At 34.6% G+C, this 16,957-nt stretch overlaps 2 protein-coding genes across 2 annotated transcripts in view; one reads left to right on the top strand and one right to left on the bottom strand.

Annotated features, from left to right (window-relative positions):
- Positions 1-16,957, bottom strand: part of LOC136815048 (methanethiol oxidase-like) — a 137,258-nt gene that overhangs the window by 62,889 nt on the left and 57,412 nt on the right. The window lies entirely within an intron of this gene.
- Positions 5,050-16,957, top strand: part of LOC136815044 (uncharacterized) — a 41,752-nt gene continuing 29,844 nt past the window's right edge. The window contains 4 exon segments of the mRNA XM_067071478.1: positions 5,050-5,253; positions 12,789-13,343; positions 13,660-16,006; positions 16,332-16,654. Coding sequence (XP_066927579.1) covers positions 5,193-5,253; positions 12,789-13,343; positions 13,660-16,006; positions 16,332-16,654 — 3,286 coding nt within the window. The 5' untranslated portion in view covers positions 5,050-5,192.

Here is a 16,957-nt window from a genome sequence, read left to right as displayed (position 1 = left end):
CAAATTCATTGTATTTAGGTAAGACTATATGACGTTTTAATCCTCAATTTTTGTCTTTCTTTTTATCTATCACTTGATTGCTAATCAAAATGACACGATGTTCAAAAATGTTGGCCTTTTATTTAATTTTTACACTTTTGAAATCCCTTTAATTACCACTCATTTCTTAATTGCAAAAGCATTTTAGTCAAACTTTTTAAAACAAATTTGATTAAAGTAGCTTTAGTAGTTTCAAATTACAAAAATTAACTGAAAAATATGTGTGATTAAGAAACTAGTAAGATTAGAAAAATGCTTGACACGATGAAAGTTTCTGAGTGTTTTGTGCACCTCTCAATATTAATGGAAGTGAGCATGGTTCATTTTTCCCTAGTAAGGTTAAGGGTCAAAATAGGGATTCAAGTTGAAATGGTTTTCAACCCTTCATAACGTAAGATTTCTAGCCTCATTCTCTATCTTTGCATTAAAGTCTGCATATTCAATGGTCATTACACGTTTTTTATAAGAACAAATTATATAAGAACACAAGGCGTCGATGACCAAAATATTAATAACAAGTTATGAATATTTTAAGGCTTCGTGGACTCTAGAACACCAAATTTCTTAAGAATTTTCACAAAAACACTCACAGCATGGTAGAATTAAGAATATTTCAACTCAAGAACATTTTTAGGCTAAAAACTCATAAGGTTAAGAACATAGGAAAGCTTAAAATTTTTTGGATGTTCTTATAAAAAACGTGTATTATTGAATGTTCAGAAAAGAAAGAGTTTTTCACTAGCTAGTCACCTTTATTGTATGACTAACGATGACTATCACACAACAACTCCTGTATCTAGCTTAGATTGGAGCACGATCAGAGAATCAATTCTATCCCTCTCATCTCAATAATAGTTAATCAAGATAAAGAAATCCTCATGAAAGTTTGAAGGTCACTAAGGTGTTTATCTTTATATAAAGTATAATAAATGACTAAGTGCGTAATACCTTAATTTGCAAGTTAGTCTATAGAATGAACAAACTCGCCGCAGGAGCTAAAGCATTTTTTAAACATGTTTTGTTTTTATTTACCTCGATTTGCTTACCTCCACCTAACGTCAAAACATCATCTACTACATCTTTTTTTCATAAGAACAATAAACTATGTAGATAGGAACATAAGGCTCCGATCGACAATATACCTTTAAGGTGGCCATACACACTTTTTTGAAAAGTGATACTTTTTCGGGTCGATTTTTTAATTCCATGTTTAAAGTCAAGTTTAACCTTTATTCAACAATATCCAGAAGTTTTATTTCATGTAGAGAGGTAGAAAATGGAAAATTTAAAGGTTTAAGGTACCTACTTGAGCTTAAATCACATCCCACCATTCACCGCCCACACTTCCGCGTGAAAGTGCACCGTTCGCCTGCCATATACAGCTAATTAATCTTGTTTGTTGATTTAAAAGTAGAGAAAAGGGTTTTTATCCAGTTTAAGCAGTATTTTTTGCTCTTTGGAAGTAAAAACAAGGTTTGCGGTACTTTTTTACAGTTTGCGGTTTTGTCTGAACCGCATGGCGCACTATGTGAAATTAATCTAAAAATGCAGTGAAATACATTTTTTGTCTTTAATTTTACTTATGTATCATCTAGTGTACCATAATCAACCAAAATCTACAAAAAATTCCAGTTTCGCAGTTGTTTATCCCTCTTCTACAGCAAAGTTCACTTTTGCGGCCTGTTTTCTCAACCGGGGGTTTTTACGGTTTTCAATCTTGTGGCAGAAATATCTCAGGACTGGCTTTTTTGATTGACTTGAAATTTTCAGGAAAGATTCATCTTACTAAATACTGTGTTATGAGCGAAGAGATTTCCATGAAAACTTGATTCCCGATTTTATAAATCAAAAAAAACAGTTTTTTCAGGTTTTACCCCCGGATTTTGAAAATTTAGAAAAAAAATTTCGCTCATAACATAGTAAGTCACTAGTGTGACCATTGTGCCAAATTTCAAATATCAACTCTTTCTATGGTTCGTGAGACTTTTTTGACACAAGATCTTTGGATCTATTTTTAGAAATGACGTCACGACCCCTGTCTTTAATATTTTTAATTTTTTTTTTATATTTCAAATGACAAAAGGTTCATCTATCATATTTGAAAATTTCAAGAAAGTAGAATAATTATTCATGAAGTTATTCAAGTTTGAAAATGTTTTCCATTTTTTTGAAAAAGTGTGTATATCAACTCTTTCTATGGTTCGTGAGGCCACCTAGGGAACTTTTTTTGGCGGGAACTTATTTTGGCGAATAGTGAATTTTTTTTAATTTTGGCGGGAACTAATTTTAGCGAATGACAGCGTAAATCTGTTCTATTTTGCCTTATTTTGAGCAAATTTGATGAATTTCAGGGGTAATTTAGGCAAGGAAACAAAAAATTTAATTTTAGCGGGAACTTATTTTGGCGAATTTCGTCTAAACTCGCTAAGTCCGCCAAAATTAGTTCCCGCCAAAATAAGTTCCTTTAAGGTATCAAAAACATTTTAGGGTTTTGTGGACTCTAAAACACCACAATTAGTAGGAAAATGGACAAATAAACACCCACTCACCCATGTTCTTATAAAAAACGTCAATGAAACAAAGAAAATCAACAACTACTCATTCTTGAAGGATTGCCTGTAGATCCAACGCTCGGTTACTATATTAGCCTGTCTGCAACTTTGAATAGCTTCCAAGCTCCCAAGCCAGCATCAGCGGAAACACCCCTTCTCATAGACCCGCTGGGAACCCCTCCCACCGGAAAAATAGGCCAAAATATCGTCCCCGGTGGACAATTATATTCTAATTTTTGTCCCGCCGCTGAAAATAATTAGATAAGCCAATCCCCACTGCAAAATATTATGCTATTTTTCCAATCCCCCACTGAATTTTCAGAATATCAATCCCCATCGAGCTTCAGTTCGTTATTTTTACACCCACTGGCTGAAAAAATTCTACTGGGTCTGTGAGAAAGGGGTGTGTGGAACGTTTGTTAAAAGAACGTCCATCGAATGTTCAGAGCATCCAATAGGCAAAAGAAACATTATGGTTGGGCTAATGTCGATTAATTTGGGAAATTCCAATTAAGAATTTTTCATAAAGCAAACCAAACTTCTTTGAGTTTTACTTGAACTGATTGGTTTCCTTAAAACTGCAGACGTTTCTTTATCCTTTTGATGAGTCATACTTCATTTCAAATTCCGCTAGATTTCCCAAAAAAGCTTGCACATACAGCATATAGAGGAGAAGCGTTAGATAGGCAGTTTTTATCATCGAAAGATCAAAGATTGATTTACTAACATTAATCTCTGTGATAGTGGGATAAAGGAAACATAAAAAGCACCATACCAAGATAAGCTTTCTATCTGTCAATGAAGGGCTTTCTAAAAGATGGATTAAAATCAGAAAAAAGTAGTGTTAAACGAGCCGTACTTGCTAAGCCTTATGAGAATGCTAGAGATTTAAAACTTGTTCAAAAACTGTCAAAGTGTGCCCTTAAAATCTGTACCACGATATAGCTCTTAGAATTCTTTAAGTTTTTCTCAAGTGTTAAGTAGTAAAATAGGAGTTTAAATATCTCAATGTGTCTTTGAATCTTCATAACATTTTAATCGTACACACAAATAAAGAAGTATCTATGTTAAATTTAGCATCAAGATAAGCTAACTTATATCCCATGCAAATCGAATAAAATCACATGTAATTGTTTTGATACAAAATCATTAGCAATATGTAATTGTTAAGCATTGTGCTAATGAAGTTAATTATAGTTGCAGTGAAAGTATTCTGATATACACTTTTTTTATAAGAACAAACTTTTAAGCCATCAGATATTCTTAATACGTGTAGTTTTTTTTGCCTGAAAAGTATGTTTTTCACCATGTTGTGGGTATTTTTGTGCAATCTCCTTAGAAATTGGGTGTTTTATAATCCGCGAAGCCTTAAATGTTCTTTACCTGTTCTTATATTGGCTGTAGAAGTCTTATGTTCTTATATAAATTGTTCTTATGAAAATGCGTCCATACCAAACTCTAATTACAAAGATGGAAGAAAAACCATACTTCAAAAACATGAAAAAATACCTCCATTTAGCTTAACCAGCGTAAATATAAAGCTACATTTTAACACATACAAGTTTTTTAATCTATAAGAACAAACTATATAAGAACATAAGACTTCTACAACCAAAATATTAAGAAAAATTTAAGAAAATTTTAAGGCTTTGATTGGGGACTCTAAAACACCCAATCTCTTAGGAAAGTGGAAAAATACTCATAAAATTGTGAAAATAAGAACATATTAGGAACATTTTATAGCCATTATTTAGCTGGTCCATATCTTCAAGGGAATTTTGGTGACCAAGGTTACTCCAGAGCTTATCAGCCAGACATAAATGAAAATGACATGAATGATATGTTTCAATTTTTACAACTTTGGCAATAATATAATTTATCAGATCAAAAGTAAATTACATCAAAATTAAAATTGGTGGGCTTGAACCTTTAGAAAGATAATGATTAAATGCCGACTAGTGCACATTCTTAAGAACAGAATAGTTCCTAAATGGAGTTGATTTTTAAAGTAACAGATGAGTAAATATTTACTGTCCTGAGGGTTTTGAGCCCTTAAAATCACCTTAGATTTTATGACCTTCAAGGTTGTAAAAATGTAAAATCTTACATAAGTTAAAAGCCATGTTTTTTTGAATTTTTGAATTGCTGCCTCCCTGAGGGTAATTATCTTTTGATTACCTTATTTTCTTAATTAAAAGATCTTTTCGATAATGAATAGTCATTATTTATCCCTATACTACATAAAGAATAGATTTCTTATTACATTTATTTAATCTCTTTTGTTAGACCTTTATTTTTATCCATCACTAAGCATACCTTCAGGGGTTTATCCTTGTCCTTCAATCTGATTGGTCCAATGTAAGTATGTTTCTATGGGAGCAGCCAATCGTCACACCTTGTAGATGAATTGAATAATAAAGCACGTACTTCGTCTTAATTAGTAATTTCTATCCAAGGCGCATTTTATACCCTAACAGCATCACAAGGTTGTGTGCTGAGGGAAATTTAAAAGTTTTTTACATTGCGAATTTATATATTTTTATCATTTGTGAATGGTGACCAAGTATTATTGGTAAACTTTCCAAATACAACATTTTCAACATGGAAACGAGGTTAGGCCTCTTTCTGGTGTTGATTTTGGTCCAGCTTGGAACCATCACAGGTAGGGACTGAAATTTATCTTTTTCATTTGGACTGAAACTCTTATTTTTATAGTCTATCGTTGGAGATTTCCATATTTTTTAAAGCTTAACCAGATATCACTTTTGCGGGCACTTTGCAAAAATTATTTTTCAAGTTTGTTTAAGTTGATTAATACTTGAAGATTTGTGCTTGAGTTTACAGTATTTTTAAGGTGTTATGATATTGCCCCCGATATTGGCAGTATTTCGGGTTAGAGAACATACTCTGTACAAGTTTTACAACGATCGGCAACAGGACCGAGATGCTAGCACTACACTCTTCTCGAGGTGCACAAAAAATTTAACTCGTACATTGTCGTTCAATATTTTTTCAAAACGAGGCCTAGAAGAAATTGCTACATTTTGATGAGAATTTTACGCTTTTAATTCATTCATTACTGAATTTAAGAATAAGTACGTAGAGCTACAACAACATAACTTTTAAAGTTCAAATGATCAAAAACATACAAGACGACTTATAATTTAAGGCTACATAAAAATCAAAATTCGGATATTTTTAAAGTTTACTACTTAGGAACGGTATTTTTTTTATTCTTCAAAAGAAATACTAGGCCGAAGGGCTATGCAAGACTGATTTTTGTCAGATTTGAATATTTTGATATTAGTGCTAAAATGATTAAAACCTGATTGTTATGTTATGAAAGATTTCATGTGGCAGGTTGTTGATAAACCATTTGAAAATAAATTGTCTCGGAAAAACTAAGCTTTAAAACCTTTTTTGTCCAACAAGGGAAAGAGAGGGGAAAAAGGTACGATCTGTCTGGTTGATTAATGAGTCATACAAAATCTGACCAATCAAAATCTAAATGTTCTCCTCCGTATGACTCATTATAATTTCTTAAATACCTTTTTGAAAGAGAAATACCTCCTAGGGTAAGAGCTTATTCAAGAAAAAAATTTATCGATAAGACCTGGGATACTGCAATGACCTTTAATCTCCAAAGCAAAAGGCGTCATTATTATAATTGAAAATCAAAATGAGTAATCAAACTATTGTTCTACTCATCTTATCTCTCTCATCTAAAGGAGATAATGAATCAAAAGTTCCATACTGAGCAAAACTCAAAATGTTTGTTACCTCTAGTTACCAGATTAGGGAGATAATGATTGTTCAATCAAGGGATTCATTTTATCCCATAAACCAGTTCAGGAATTTTAATGAGATTTTACCCTGCCCTCACCTTAAGGATTTTTCTTACCGATTTCATATTTTTTCTGTTTTTACTTTGAGTCAAAATGAAAACCATTGAATTATGAAAATGCACTGAAAGCAACAAAAATAAAATTTCCTGTTAATATTTTATTATCAAATAATCAAACAAACAACTGAAAAACCTGCTCTGGCCTCGATAATTGTTAATACACGCAGCCTAAAATGTTATCAGGTGCAGAAATTTTCATCCGAAATGCTAACCTGCTAATGCTCTGAAGGTTGGTAAAATTTTCAACATCTGGATAGGCTTTATAAACACCCCTGTCTCTGTGCCCCAGTGGGTGTTGAGTACCAAATGGGGTGAGAATGAAAAAACCTGAAATTCACTGGGGTGAAAAATCTTCTTTCAAATATTGAGTGGGGTGGTGAAAATTTTCTTGAAATTCACTGGGGTGAGAAAGAATTTTTTGCATGAGCTAAATTTTGGTTAACCCGCTTAATTCTATCGTGTTTTAACGATGGAAGGTACTGGCTAACTTTTGGTTTAGTGCTAGTCAAAATCTGCTTCTTACATGCTACTAAAGTAGAAATATCATCTTGATCAGGTGGATATACTCTTACAGTACTGTAACAGGAAGTGTAATGAGGTCTGGGGGAAGGGGGCTATAGAGGAGCAGTATGTTTATATCAAATTTTATAAACTTTGGGACCTAGTAATGTTTAGTCAACATGGCTAAAGTGGAGGTCTATCTTTCAGTACCTACGCAAGTGAGAAAGCCTCTCGAAAACCTTTGAGGCTAGAACGTAGCTTTAAAGAAAGAAAGGGCCAAGTACAACCGTGGTTTGCGCTGACAGAGAAATTTTTGAGTTTCAACCCCTCTCGTTTGGCACTTTCCACGTTTTAAAATGACCATATAAGTCGGGTTAAATACAGTAAATATATTTAAGTGGAACAATTGAAATTTTTTTTGGCTTTTTCAGATACTTCACCTTTAAAGAAGGGGAAGGAGAAAATACTCTAGTGGGGCGGTTTTTTGAAAGAAAAGTTCTACTGGCCTACGTTAAAATAAGGGCTTTTCGAGTGGGGTATGTGTAAACATTTTATTATTTTCAATGGGGTGTTTTTTTAATACAACATTCCAGTGGGGTGAGTGATTTGTCCAGTGGGGCTGAAAAATGAGCCAGTTTTGGAAAATTTTTTACTGGGGTGGCCAGTGGGGTGGATCCCACTGGGTCACAGAGGCCACAGAGGCAGGGGTGTTTATAAATTAGTCAGAGTGCAACTTTGGCCTCGTCTTGGAACCATTGCCAAGGTGATCAAATCCCTTGAGTCTTCAAGTGTTACTTTTATAAAAAAAGTAAACTTTATATGAACTTCTCTGGGAATCAATTGCCATAGCAATATTTTGAAAACGAGGTAAGCGTTGCTCGTGATGTAATCGACCGCCGAAGGCAGTTAATTTTCCGAGCTGTATACGGGTAAAAAAGTTGGATTCAAAATTTGTCACAACTGTGCTAACCTTTTGAATATTTTAAAATTTGACTCGCCCATTCTGCACGTTTTGCAGAATTTTGTCGGTTAAAGGTTTGAGCAGCTGAGACAAATTTGAGATATTTGTAGAATCGCTGGTTTTCTGAAATGTGTGGCGTTTTACTACGGAGATAAAAAAAGCATTTTCTCGGAGATAACGATGTTAATCATGAATACACGTTTTTTTTTTATTAGAACCTAGTTTATAAGAACATTTAGGCTGAAATTCGTCGAAAAATTAAGAACATCTTAAGAACATGCCCAGCCTCAGTTTGGAAAAAAATGACAAGAAACTACAATTTTTTCCTCTTTTTAAGCAGTTTTAACCGAATTTAGGGATGGATATTCAAAACTCGAGGGTCAAATTTGTCCAAATTTTGCCAAATTTAAGTGCTCTTTATTTTGTATCATATTGTAGATTTAGAGAAGTCTGAAAAATTAAGAACGCATTTAAGAACATTTTAGCTGAAAATTGCTAAAAAAATAAGCACATCCAGGCTCAGCCAAATTTTAGGTGTTGCTTCTGATTCAAACCACAAGTGATTAAACAACTCAAAATATACTATACTAGCTCATCGAAATCATAGATCTCGTATGGCATCTTATACATGTTATTTTATTAGCATACAAAAATCCGAAAACAGGCTCAGAGATGCATAGGTTCAAAGCTAAATAAGGCTGAAAAATGCTTGAGGGGATGCTTAAATCTAAAGCATAAATTTAGGGAAATACTGAAAATCCGCAAAATTCCAGTCAAAATCAGGAAAAAAACATTTTTTGTAGGCTCAAGTAATGTTTGCCATATGCTTAATTTTTCCCCATATCTGAGCCTAGATATGCTTATAAGTGCAATACGGAATTTTGCAAGGATTTTGCAGCGCGTTTTCGGGGATTGGCGGGTCCAGCCGAAATATATCGAGGTTAACCCATAAGTGTAGTTGAGCCCGACTGAGGGTGCAGCTTATTGCTCCGCATTTTTACCTATTTTAAAAGCGCGCGAAATTTTTTCAAAAGGACGCATTTTCTCAGTCCAGTTGACAAGTTTGTGCTGAGAAAAAAACAACACAACAAACACAACAAAACATATATGTTATGGTAGGTTATTTTAATGACATTACTTTTTGCAATGTTGAAACCACAGGAACGAAAGAAAGTTCATTGGAACTTTTGTAAAATCAGGATTATTTTGGCTAACGCTATATCAGGCCATATTTTAGAAAGGCAGGGCCAGCGTCAGTTGGTGGCCAAAAAGGGCACTTTTTATTGTGTTTTTCTGCTAAAAAGGCTGTTTTTACCAAAATTTTAGAGGTTTTAGGAGGGGCAGCGTCCGATGACCGGACGCTAAAAGGGCATGAAAAATGGCCTGCTAATAATATTGAATAATATAATTAAAAGTTCAAATTGCGATTGCAGATAAATAAAGATGGGTTCCAGGCAAAAGCTTTGGTATTGTCAGAAAGGTTGTGACCACATTTTTATAAACACAAAAAGGTGGAGTCATTTTCGATTGAGATGTAGCGGTTTTGAGTTATCAGTGCAGGCTTGTTAACCAGTATACTTGGTACAAGATGGAGTTTTTACAAGCTTGTATTTGATTTGGTTGATCGTTAGCCAGTAATAAAACAATTTTGTTACTTTTTCTAAAGAACACATTATTTTTATTACTGTACTTCAAATCACCAATTATTAAAAACTTATAAAAACTCCATCTCATCTGGTTTACTTGACAAGTGAATAATGAACCCTTGTCCAAGTCAACCAATGCCATGTGGGGCAGGTAGTCAGTCCAAAGTGCTAATGGGGCATCAAGCCTCCTGCAACTCAACCTAATAGAAATAGAAATATCTTTTTACATTTTTTAATAGTCTCTTTTTCTCCTGGCCTGGATGCAAACTTCGTTTTATAATGATATTTCTGGTTTATATACAGCCTACTGGTCTTTCTAAAAGGATTTGCAATCCAATATCTGATAACCTGATAACAGATTACATATCTGCTGGCCCAGTACCCTGAAGTTGTAAAGACGTGGGCGAAAATATACAATCTGAAGAATATGGTTGCACGTCTGTTCTTGTGTATAGAATTTTATATAAGAAGAACGGGCCCAAGTGAACAGGGAAGCGTGTCATAGCCGACAACTTTTGGGTCGAGAGAAATGTGAAGTTCTCCGAAAGCAAATTCAAATACAAAACATTTTGGGAAAAGGAGCATGCAAAACATTATTGTATTTCACAAACAAGGCTTTAAATGTGCTCAATGAAGTATCTTTTCTGCTTTAAACTGGTCACAAAAGAGGAAGCAAAATATAATGACATCATACACAAATATTTCTTAAAAAAAATTATAAACAAACATCTTCAAAATATCAGTAGAAGAAAACTGAAGCTAGATATAAAATGAATAGAAACCATCACTGAATACTTTAATAAAAAGGTTTATAGAGTATAAGAAGACCAAAAAACTTGAGTTTTAAAACAATAACAAACATCTATTCTCACCTTCTGCCTCTAATTTTTAACCTTTCCAGTCGCAAAGCATTGTGGGGTAGAATTTCAGTTCCTTTCTATAAAATGCACTTTTCACAGAGCGCCATTTAAGCTAATTTTTAATTTTGAAGTTTTTGGCACACAACAAAAAGTTGACTTAAAATTTTGTATAGCGCAGGGGCATTTTCCTCAGATGTAAGTCTTCAGTGTATATCATGTTAAGAACACTCCACAACTGTTATCAGGAAAAAGGTAGGGCACGCATGTAGCGTCAGGATGAGATTGAATAAACAATAACGCCGTGTTTGTAACACTGTTCAGTGCATTAATTTATTGATGTGTAGTAATGTAGTGTTCAAACTGAAAATAAAAATTGAAAAATACTAAGTCTAATGAATGAAAATAAAATAATCTAACTTAGGTACAAAAGGATGTAAGTCTATGAGAACAAAAGTAGAAGTAGAAAACAGCAAATGTATAAATGAATGATTGAAGTACTAATATAATGTAAAAGAAAATCTAACTTAACTTAACTTAAGTGCCACAAATAGAGATGGAGAAAAGAAACAAAAAACTCACCAGCTGGCCTGAGGTAGAATGCTGTAAGCAGGCAGCAGAACACAGGGTGTGTCAAGACTAACACCAACTGTGTGAAAATGAAAATTGAATGTGCTTGTATGTGTGAGTAACTAAAGAGACTATTGATTGATTTCATTTGATTTGAGTTGACATCATGTCAGAGGAGGTCTTCACTCCTTGAAGTCTCTGTTGAAGTGAGGTCTTAGTGATGATGTGGCATTTATATAGGCAGATCAAAAAGTCTAATTTACAGACCAAAATAAATTATGAGAAAAATTGAAATAAATTATAACAAAAGGAAATGCATATCAAAATGAAATAAAATTAATGAATAAAATACTGACCAAATGCTTATCAAACTTTGTCAATCTATTAAATTGTGCAAAGCTAAAAATTTGTCATTTTGAAAAGCATCTACAATCAGTGATGAAAAACTTGGCACAAAAAGGAAACCCACCGGGGTGTTTTGAAACCACAATCGATTTGCAAGTGCTCTAAAGTAGGTTCGAAGGGTAGAGTTTTAACTCTGAGTTTTAACGCTAGACTTAAGACTTTAGGATCTGAGGATTCAAAAGTTCAAAAATGGTCCAGTAGGGCTTGAAATATAGCCTAGAAACCAATAAATCCCTCCCAGATCGAAATAATCGTTGAAATCAAGTTGAGGGCCCGAAATTGACATTCTCGCTCGAACTTCAATTTTCGAAAAATTGTAAATTAGCGAAAAGTGCCAATATGTTATGGCACTGATTGTCTGAGAAACTGAAAAAAACGCTAAATTCTGCTCAGCGGCAGGTCTTATTTCTAAGTTTCAAGCAATTATTTGGGCTCAAAATCCCCCTTTCATCAATTTTAGGTGCTAAAACTTGAAAAAAAGTCAAAATTTTCTGAAATTTTCACGTTTTTGACTTTTCGTAAATTGGACCTTTTCAAAAAGTTAAATATTTCACAAAAAAGTGATTTTGGTCAGCAGCAAACGCTTCAGATTGGCCAAAATCATGCTTTAAAACTAATTTAGAAGGTTTTCATGTAATCTGGGACCCCCCGCAGAGCAGAAATCAGCATTTTCCAGTTTTTCAGACAATCAGTGACGAAAAACTTGGCACAAAAAGGAAACCCACTGGGGTGTTTTGAAACCACAATCGATTTGCAAGTGCTCTAAAGTAGGTTCAAAGGGTAGAGTTTTAACTCTGAGTTTTAACGCTAGACTTAAGACTTCAAAAGTTCAAAAATGGTCCAGTAGGGCTTGAAATATAGCCTAGAAACCAATAAATCCCTCCCAGATCGAAATAATCGTTGAAATCAAGTTGAGGGCCCGAAATTGACATTCTCGCTCGAACTTCAATTTTCGAAAAATGGTAAATTAGCGAAAAGTGCCAATATGTTATGGCACTGATTGTAGGTTGACCAAGCTGTAAAGATCAAAGTAATAAGGAAATAATTTGCAATTACATTACACCTGTGTACAGTTTGTCTGAAGATTTTTAAAAATATAGGATTCATCACACCCAGGTTGCCAGTCCAAGTCATAACAATAATTTAGATACTCAGTTCTCAGATGCTGCTATAAAACTTTATTAATACAAAGAGAGCAAGTGGTTTTTAAGTTATTTTAGTTAGCAACAGCCTAAAATGTGCATTATTTTATTTTAAGTGTAATTTATTGAAACAGTTCAAAGTATTTTCAAATATATTTTTACATTCATTTTTGAATAAAATTATAAGTTTCTTAATCCTGTTTTTTTTTAGCTTATCCTGAATTGGGTCTTTATGTGCGTAAAAGTGCTGATCAATTCATTACAAGCACCAACACATGGCAAAAATTGAATAGTTGGGTTGTGGCTAGTGATCTCATTGGTGCCTACAACTATGATGCACAGTTAATCAACCAAGAACATGTTGTTGTACCAATCACTGGTATCTACTACACAACCACCAGTGTTCCAATTGAAAATGGTCTTCCAGGTTCCGAAATCCAATTGGCTTTGGTTAACGGAGATGATAACGATGAAAACAGTTTCAGTCTTCTCAGTAGACAACAAGTCATAACTGGTGGGAAAATTACCATCTCAGTTAATGGATTTATCAAAGTTTACGCAGGACAAAAAATCACTGTACAAGTGAAAGGAGCAGCTCAATTCAAAACAACTGTGAAATCTCACTTTTCATTACATTTTATTGGTCCTACTGGTGCAGTCCCAGCTTATTTGGCACAAGTGGATAGTGATTTGAATTTCAACAATGGAAGCCTCATCGCACCTTTTATCACTGAGGGAAGAGCTAAATTATACAGGAGTTTGTCAGGTTTGTTGTTTATATACTGTAATGCCAGAAAATCTCCTAACACTGATTGAAAATTGAGCTTCATTTCATTCAATTTGGATGCTACTTTTGATGAGAACTTGTTGAGTTTGTTTTTTCATCAACCAAGAGTTCTTCTAAAATCAATTAGCAATTTTGATTTGAATTAGTCTTTGTTGGTCCTTCTCTCGTTTTCTTGAATATTTTGTTTTTTAAATACACCCCTGTTATTCAATTCTTGACATTCTTCTCACATTTTTATTCAATAAAGACCTATGGAAGATTTTAAATTTATCAATTTTACTTATTCTTTCACCAGGTTTTCTACCCGAACAAGGAAGATATGTTACAACCTGCGATGGTCTGTACACACTTGCCATCAACATCATGATTCGTGGAAATTCTGGTACCTACACATTAGCCGTTCTCCTAGATGATGTGAGAACTGTAACTTCAGTTTTAGAGATCTCTGAAAACAATCAAGTTGCAACTATGAATCTTGTTCAATCACTCAGATGGGCTAAAGGAGCTGTTATCACATTACAACTCACCAGCACCAACGGTGCAGTCACTGTTCTCAAATCTAGTTCATGGTCTATGAGCTTCGTCGGTGAACAAACAGGAACTTTCAGTGAATTTTCTGTTTTTGGAACTGATGAAATCGAAATCCTTCCTGGAGGTGCTGGACAAGCAACTAACTTCGACCCACTCAAATTGAATCTGCCAGTGGTCGAACAAGATTTGAAAGATACAGCAACACCAAGCCTTGGTCAGTTCATCTCACCACCAGGACTGTCACTTAGTGAATTGAAAAGTTTCCAAATATCATCTACAGAACTTTTCTACGTTGCAGCCACCTTACACGTATCTGGTCCATCTACAGATATTGAAGCAGTTCTTGCTATTTCTCAAAATGAAGCCAATGATTTCCTTGGTCAAAAAGGTATCAGTGCTCGAATCAACAAGATTGCCAATGCTGATGGCACTATCTCCTTAGCTGGTGTCATCTTTATCCAGAGAGATCAATCTGTCAACATTTTCTTGGGAGCTCACGACAATGCCCAATTCAAAGTTTTGAAATCATCTTTCATCAGTATCATCAATATGAGATATATCGTATCCAGTGTCAGTGCACAAATGATCTCTGATGATGTTATCTCCGCCAACACCTGGGTTGCACCAAAACAAGCATGGCAAGTTCAAAGTCAAGATGCTGGTGTTTATCTCTTTGGTAAAGATTTTGATATCACCAATGGTGTTTTCACTGCATCCCACTCTGGTACTCACGTTGTACATGCTAATATTCATTTTGAATTACCATCATCCATCTTGAATAATGCAAATAACAAGGTTCAAGCAACTCTCATCATCGATGGTATAAATGAAATTGGAAATGACCTTGGCAAAAACGGATTCTACACAGTTGTTGAAAGGCCAAAATCACGACTTAGTTTACGTCTATATGGTTTGATAAATCTCAGAGCTGGTCAAAAGATGTCATTGATGGTAAAATCTGATTCTGCTTCTACCGCTGATCCATACCGAGTTATTGCCAGAACAAGTCTCAGTGCTTCCTATGTTGGTCCCAAATGGGCAGTACCCAGTTTCTATGCTCTGGTCAAAAATGATGTTCAGTTCTCACCTTCAAACCCTCCAGCTACACCATTTAATCAATGGAAAACAACACCAGATACTAATATCATTACACCATTCATCACCAATGCTAACATGTTTGATGGAACGTACTTCACATCGTTGGAAGATGCTGTTTATGCTGTTACAGTCAACATTATCATTGAAAACCCATCCTGTAGTGGAAGTTCCTACTTCACTGTTAAGCTCTGGACTGAACAAGTCAACGGCAACAATGCTCAAACTGATATTGGTGTTGGTGATCAACAATATGTACTTGCTGGAGCTTCCAGAATCTTGACTTTGACATTCGCAGCAGCAGTTCGTATGAAGGTTGGTGAAAAATTATCCGTCTTTTTTGAAGAGAAAAACATAGTATCAAAATGTCAATACACTGTGTCAGGCAAATCGTCTTTTTCACTTTTGAAATGGAGTAGTGTTACCAACCCATCCTGGAATGATAAACAAAACGTTGGTTTCTTTGCCAAGACCTCTGGTGACAAGATTGTGGATAATGGTCAATGGACAAGGTTCCCTGCTGATGTATTGAGTGTTGATACTAACCCTCGTGCTGGTGTCTTTATGATCTCACCAACTCGTGATGGATTTGATTCTGGTAATGCTGCTTATGTTGTCCAACAACCAGCTATTTTCTTAATTTCTGGTACAGTTAGAATCCGTGCTATTAACCAAGGACAATTAAGTGGTGTTTATGAAATTGGTCTTGATATCGATGGCCAGATTGTCAATGGTTTGTATGCTCAAACAACTCAGACATCTTCTGAATTCATCGAGCTGACATTCGCTGGTACAATGTATATCAGTGCTGATCAGAATGTACGTGTAGCCATTAAAGGTACTGGAGATTCTCGATATGTTATCGAAAGTCTTTCCTCTTTTGGTATGGTTAAATTGCAACCAGATTTCAAGACTCCTGGATTCATCACTGAAGATCGCCAAACTTTGTCAACGACTGGTCTCACTGTTCCTTTGGATAAATGGGATGCCGAAAACAAACTTGGTCTTACTTTAAGGTACAATATACCTTTCTCTAATTAATTCTTCTCCATCGGAAACCTCAGTATTTAATATCTTTTTATTTCTGCAAAATATTTGTTTGATTCCGAATATTGATAATCAATTTTTCATTTTTACCATCCATCAATTCTCAAAACTTGACTTATTTGAATATTGGAAAAAGGGTCAAATAATATAGACCGAAGACCGTTGAGTATAGTTTCTTCTATTGACAGACACTTAACTGTAGTTTTAGAATCGCCAAGTTTCTTTCCAACTAATCTGTTTTAGATAATTTCAAAACTTAGTCTTTTGACTTAAAAACAAATCTTTTCATTTTAGTAACACCGGACATGAACCATCCACATACACCGTTCCAGTCACCGGTATCTACGTCATTGATTTCAATATATTGTTAGACAGCTCTACTGTTCAAAATGTGCAACCCATCACTGGAAATATCTTAAGGAATTCTGCAAATTTCTTGTCTGGTACCTGTACATCTGGTAACCCAAAAACAATTCGTGTTACAGATGTCAGTTATTTGACTAAAGATCAAGTCATTTCATCATCATTGACTTCTAATACTGCTGGATATCTAAATGGTTATAATGCTGAAGGAGGTTTCTCTGTTTATTTTGTCCGATCAACCGATGATTTGACAGGTATGTTCCTTGTTTTATTATTAATATAAAGATTGGTTCATTTTGAAATTGCGTATATTAGGATATGTTTGCTGACTACGGTCTTTCTGGAATATGTCTCATATGCCTATTATTCTCATTTCCTGTTAAGTTAATTGTGGTTTGATGGAGCTTAAATTATTTTGGAAAGAAAATCAAAGCCCATATCTGCCATCTCAACCTTCGGGTCGCCTACGACTGCGGACGCCGACTTACTTGCAGCACAGTGTATAGAACATGTTGTTGATAATAATCCCTTCTTCTGGCGAATCTGAGATTCAACAT

Source organism: Clytia hemisphaerica, unplaced genomic scaffold (genome assembly GCF_902728285.1).
Source record: "Clytia hemisphaerica strain Z4C2 unplaced genomic scaffold, Clytia hemisphaerica genome assembly, whole genome shotgun sequence".
Taxonomy (NCBI): domain Eukaryota; kingdom Metazoa; phylum Cnidaria; class Hydrozoa; order Leptothecata; family Clytiidae; genus Clytia; species Clytia hemisphaerica.
The sequence above is the reverse complement of the archived record's forward strand: the minus strand, read 5'-3'. Positions and strand labels throughout refer to the sequence as shown.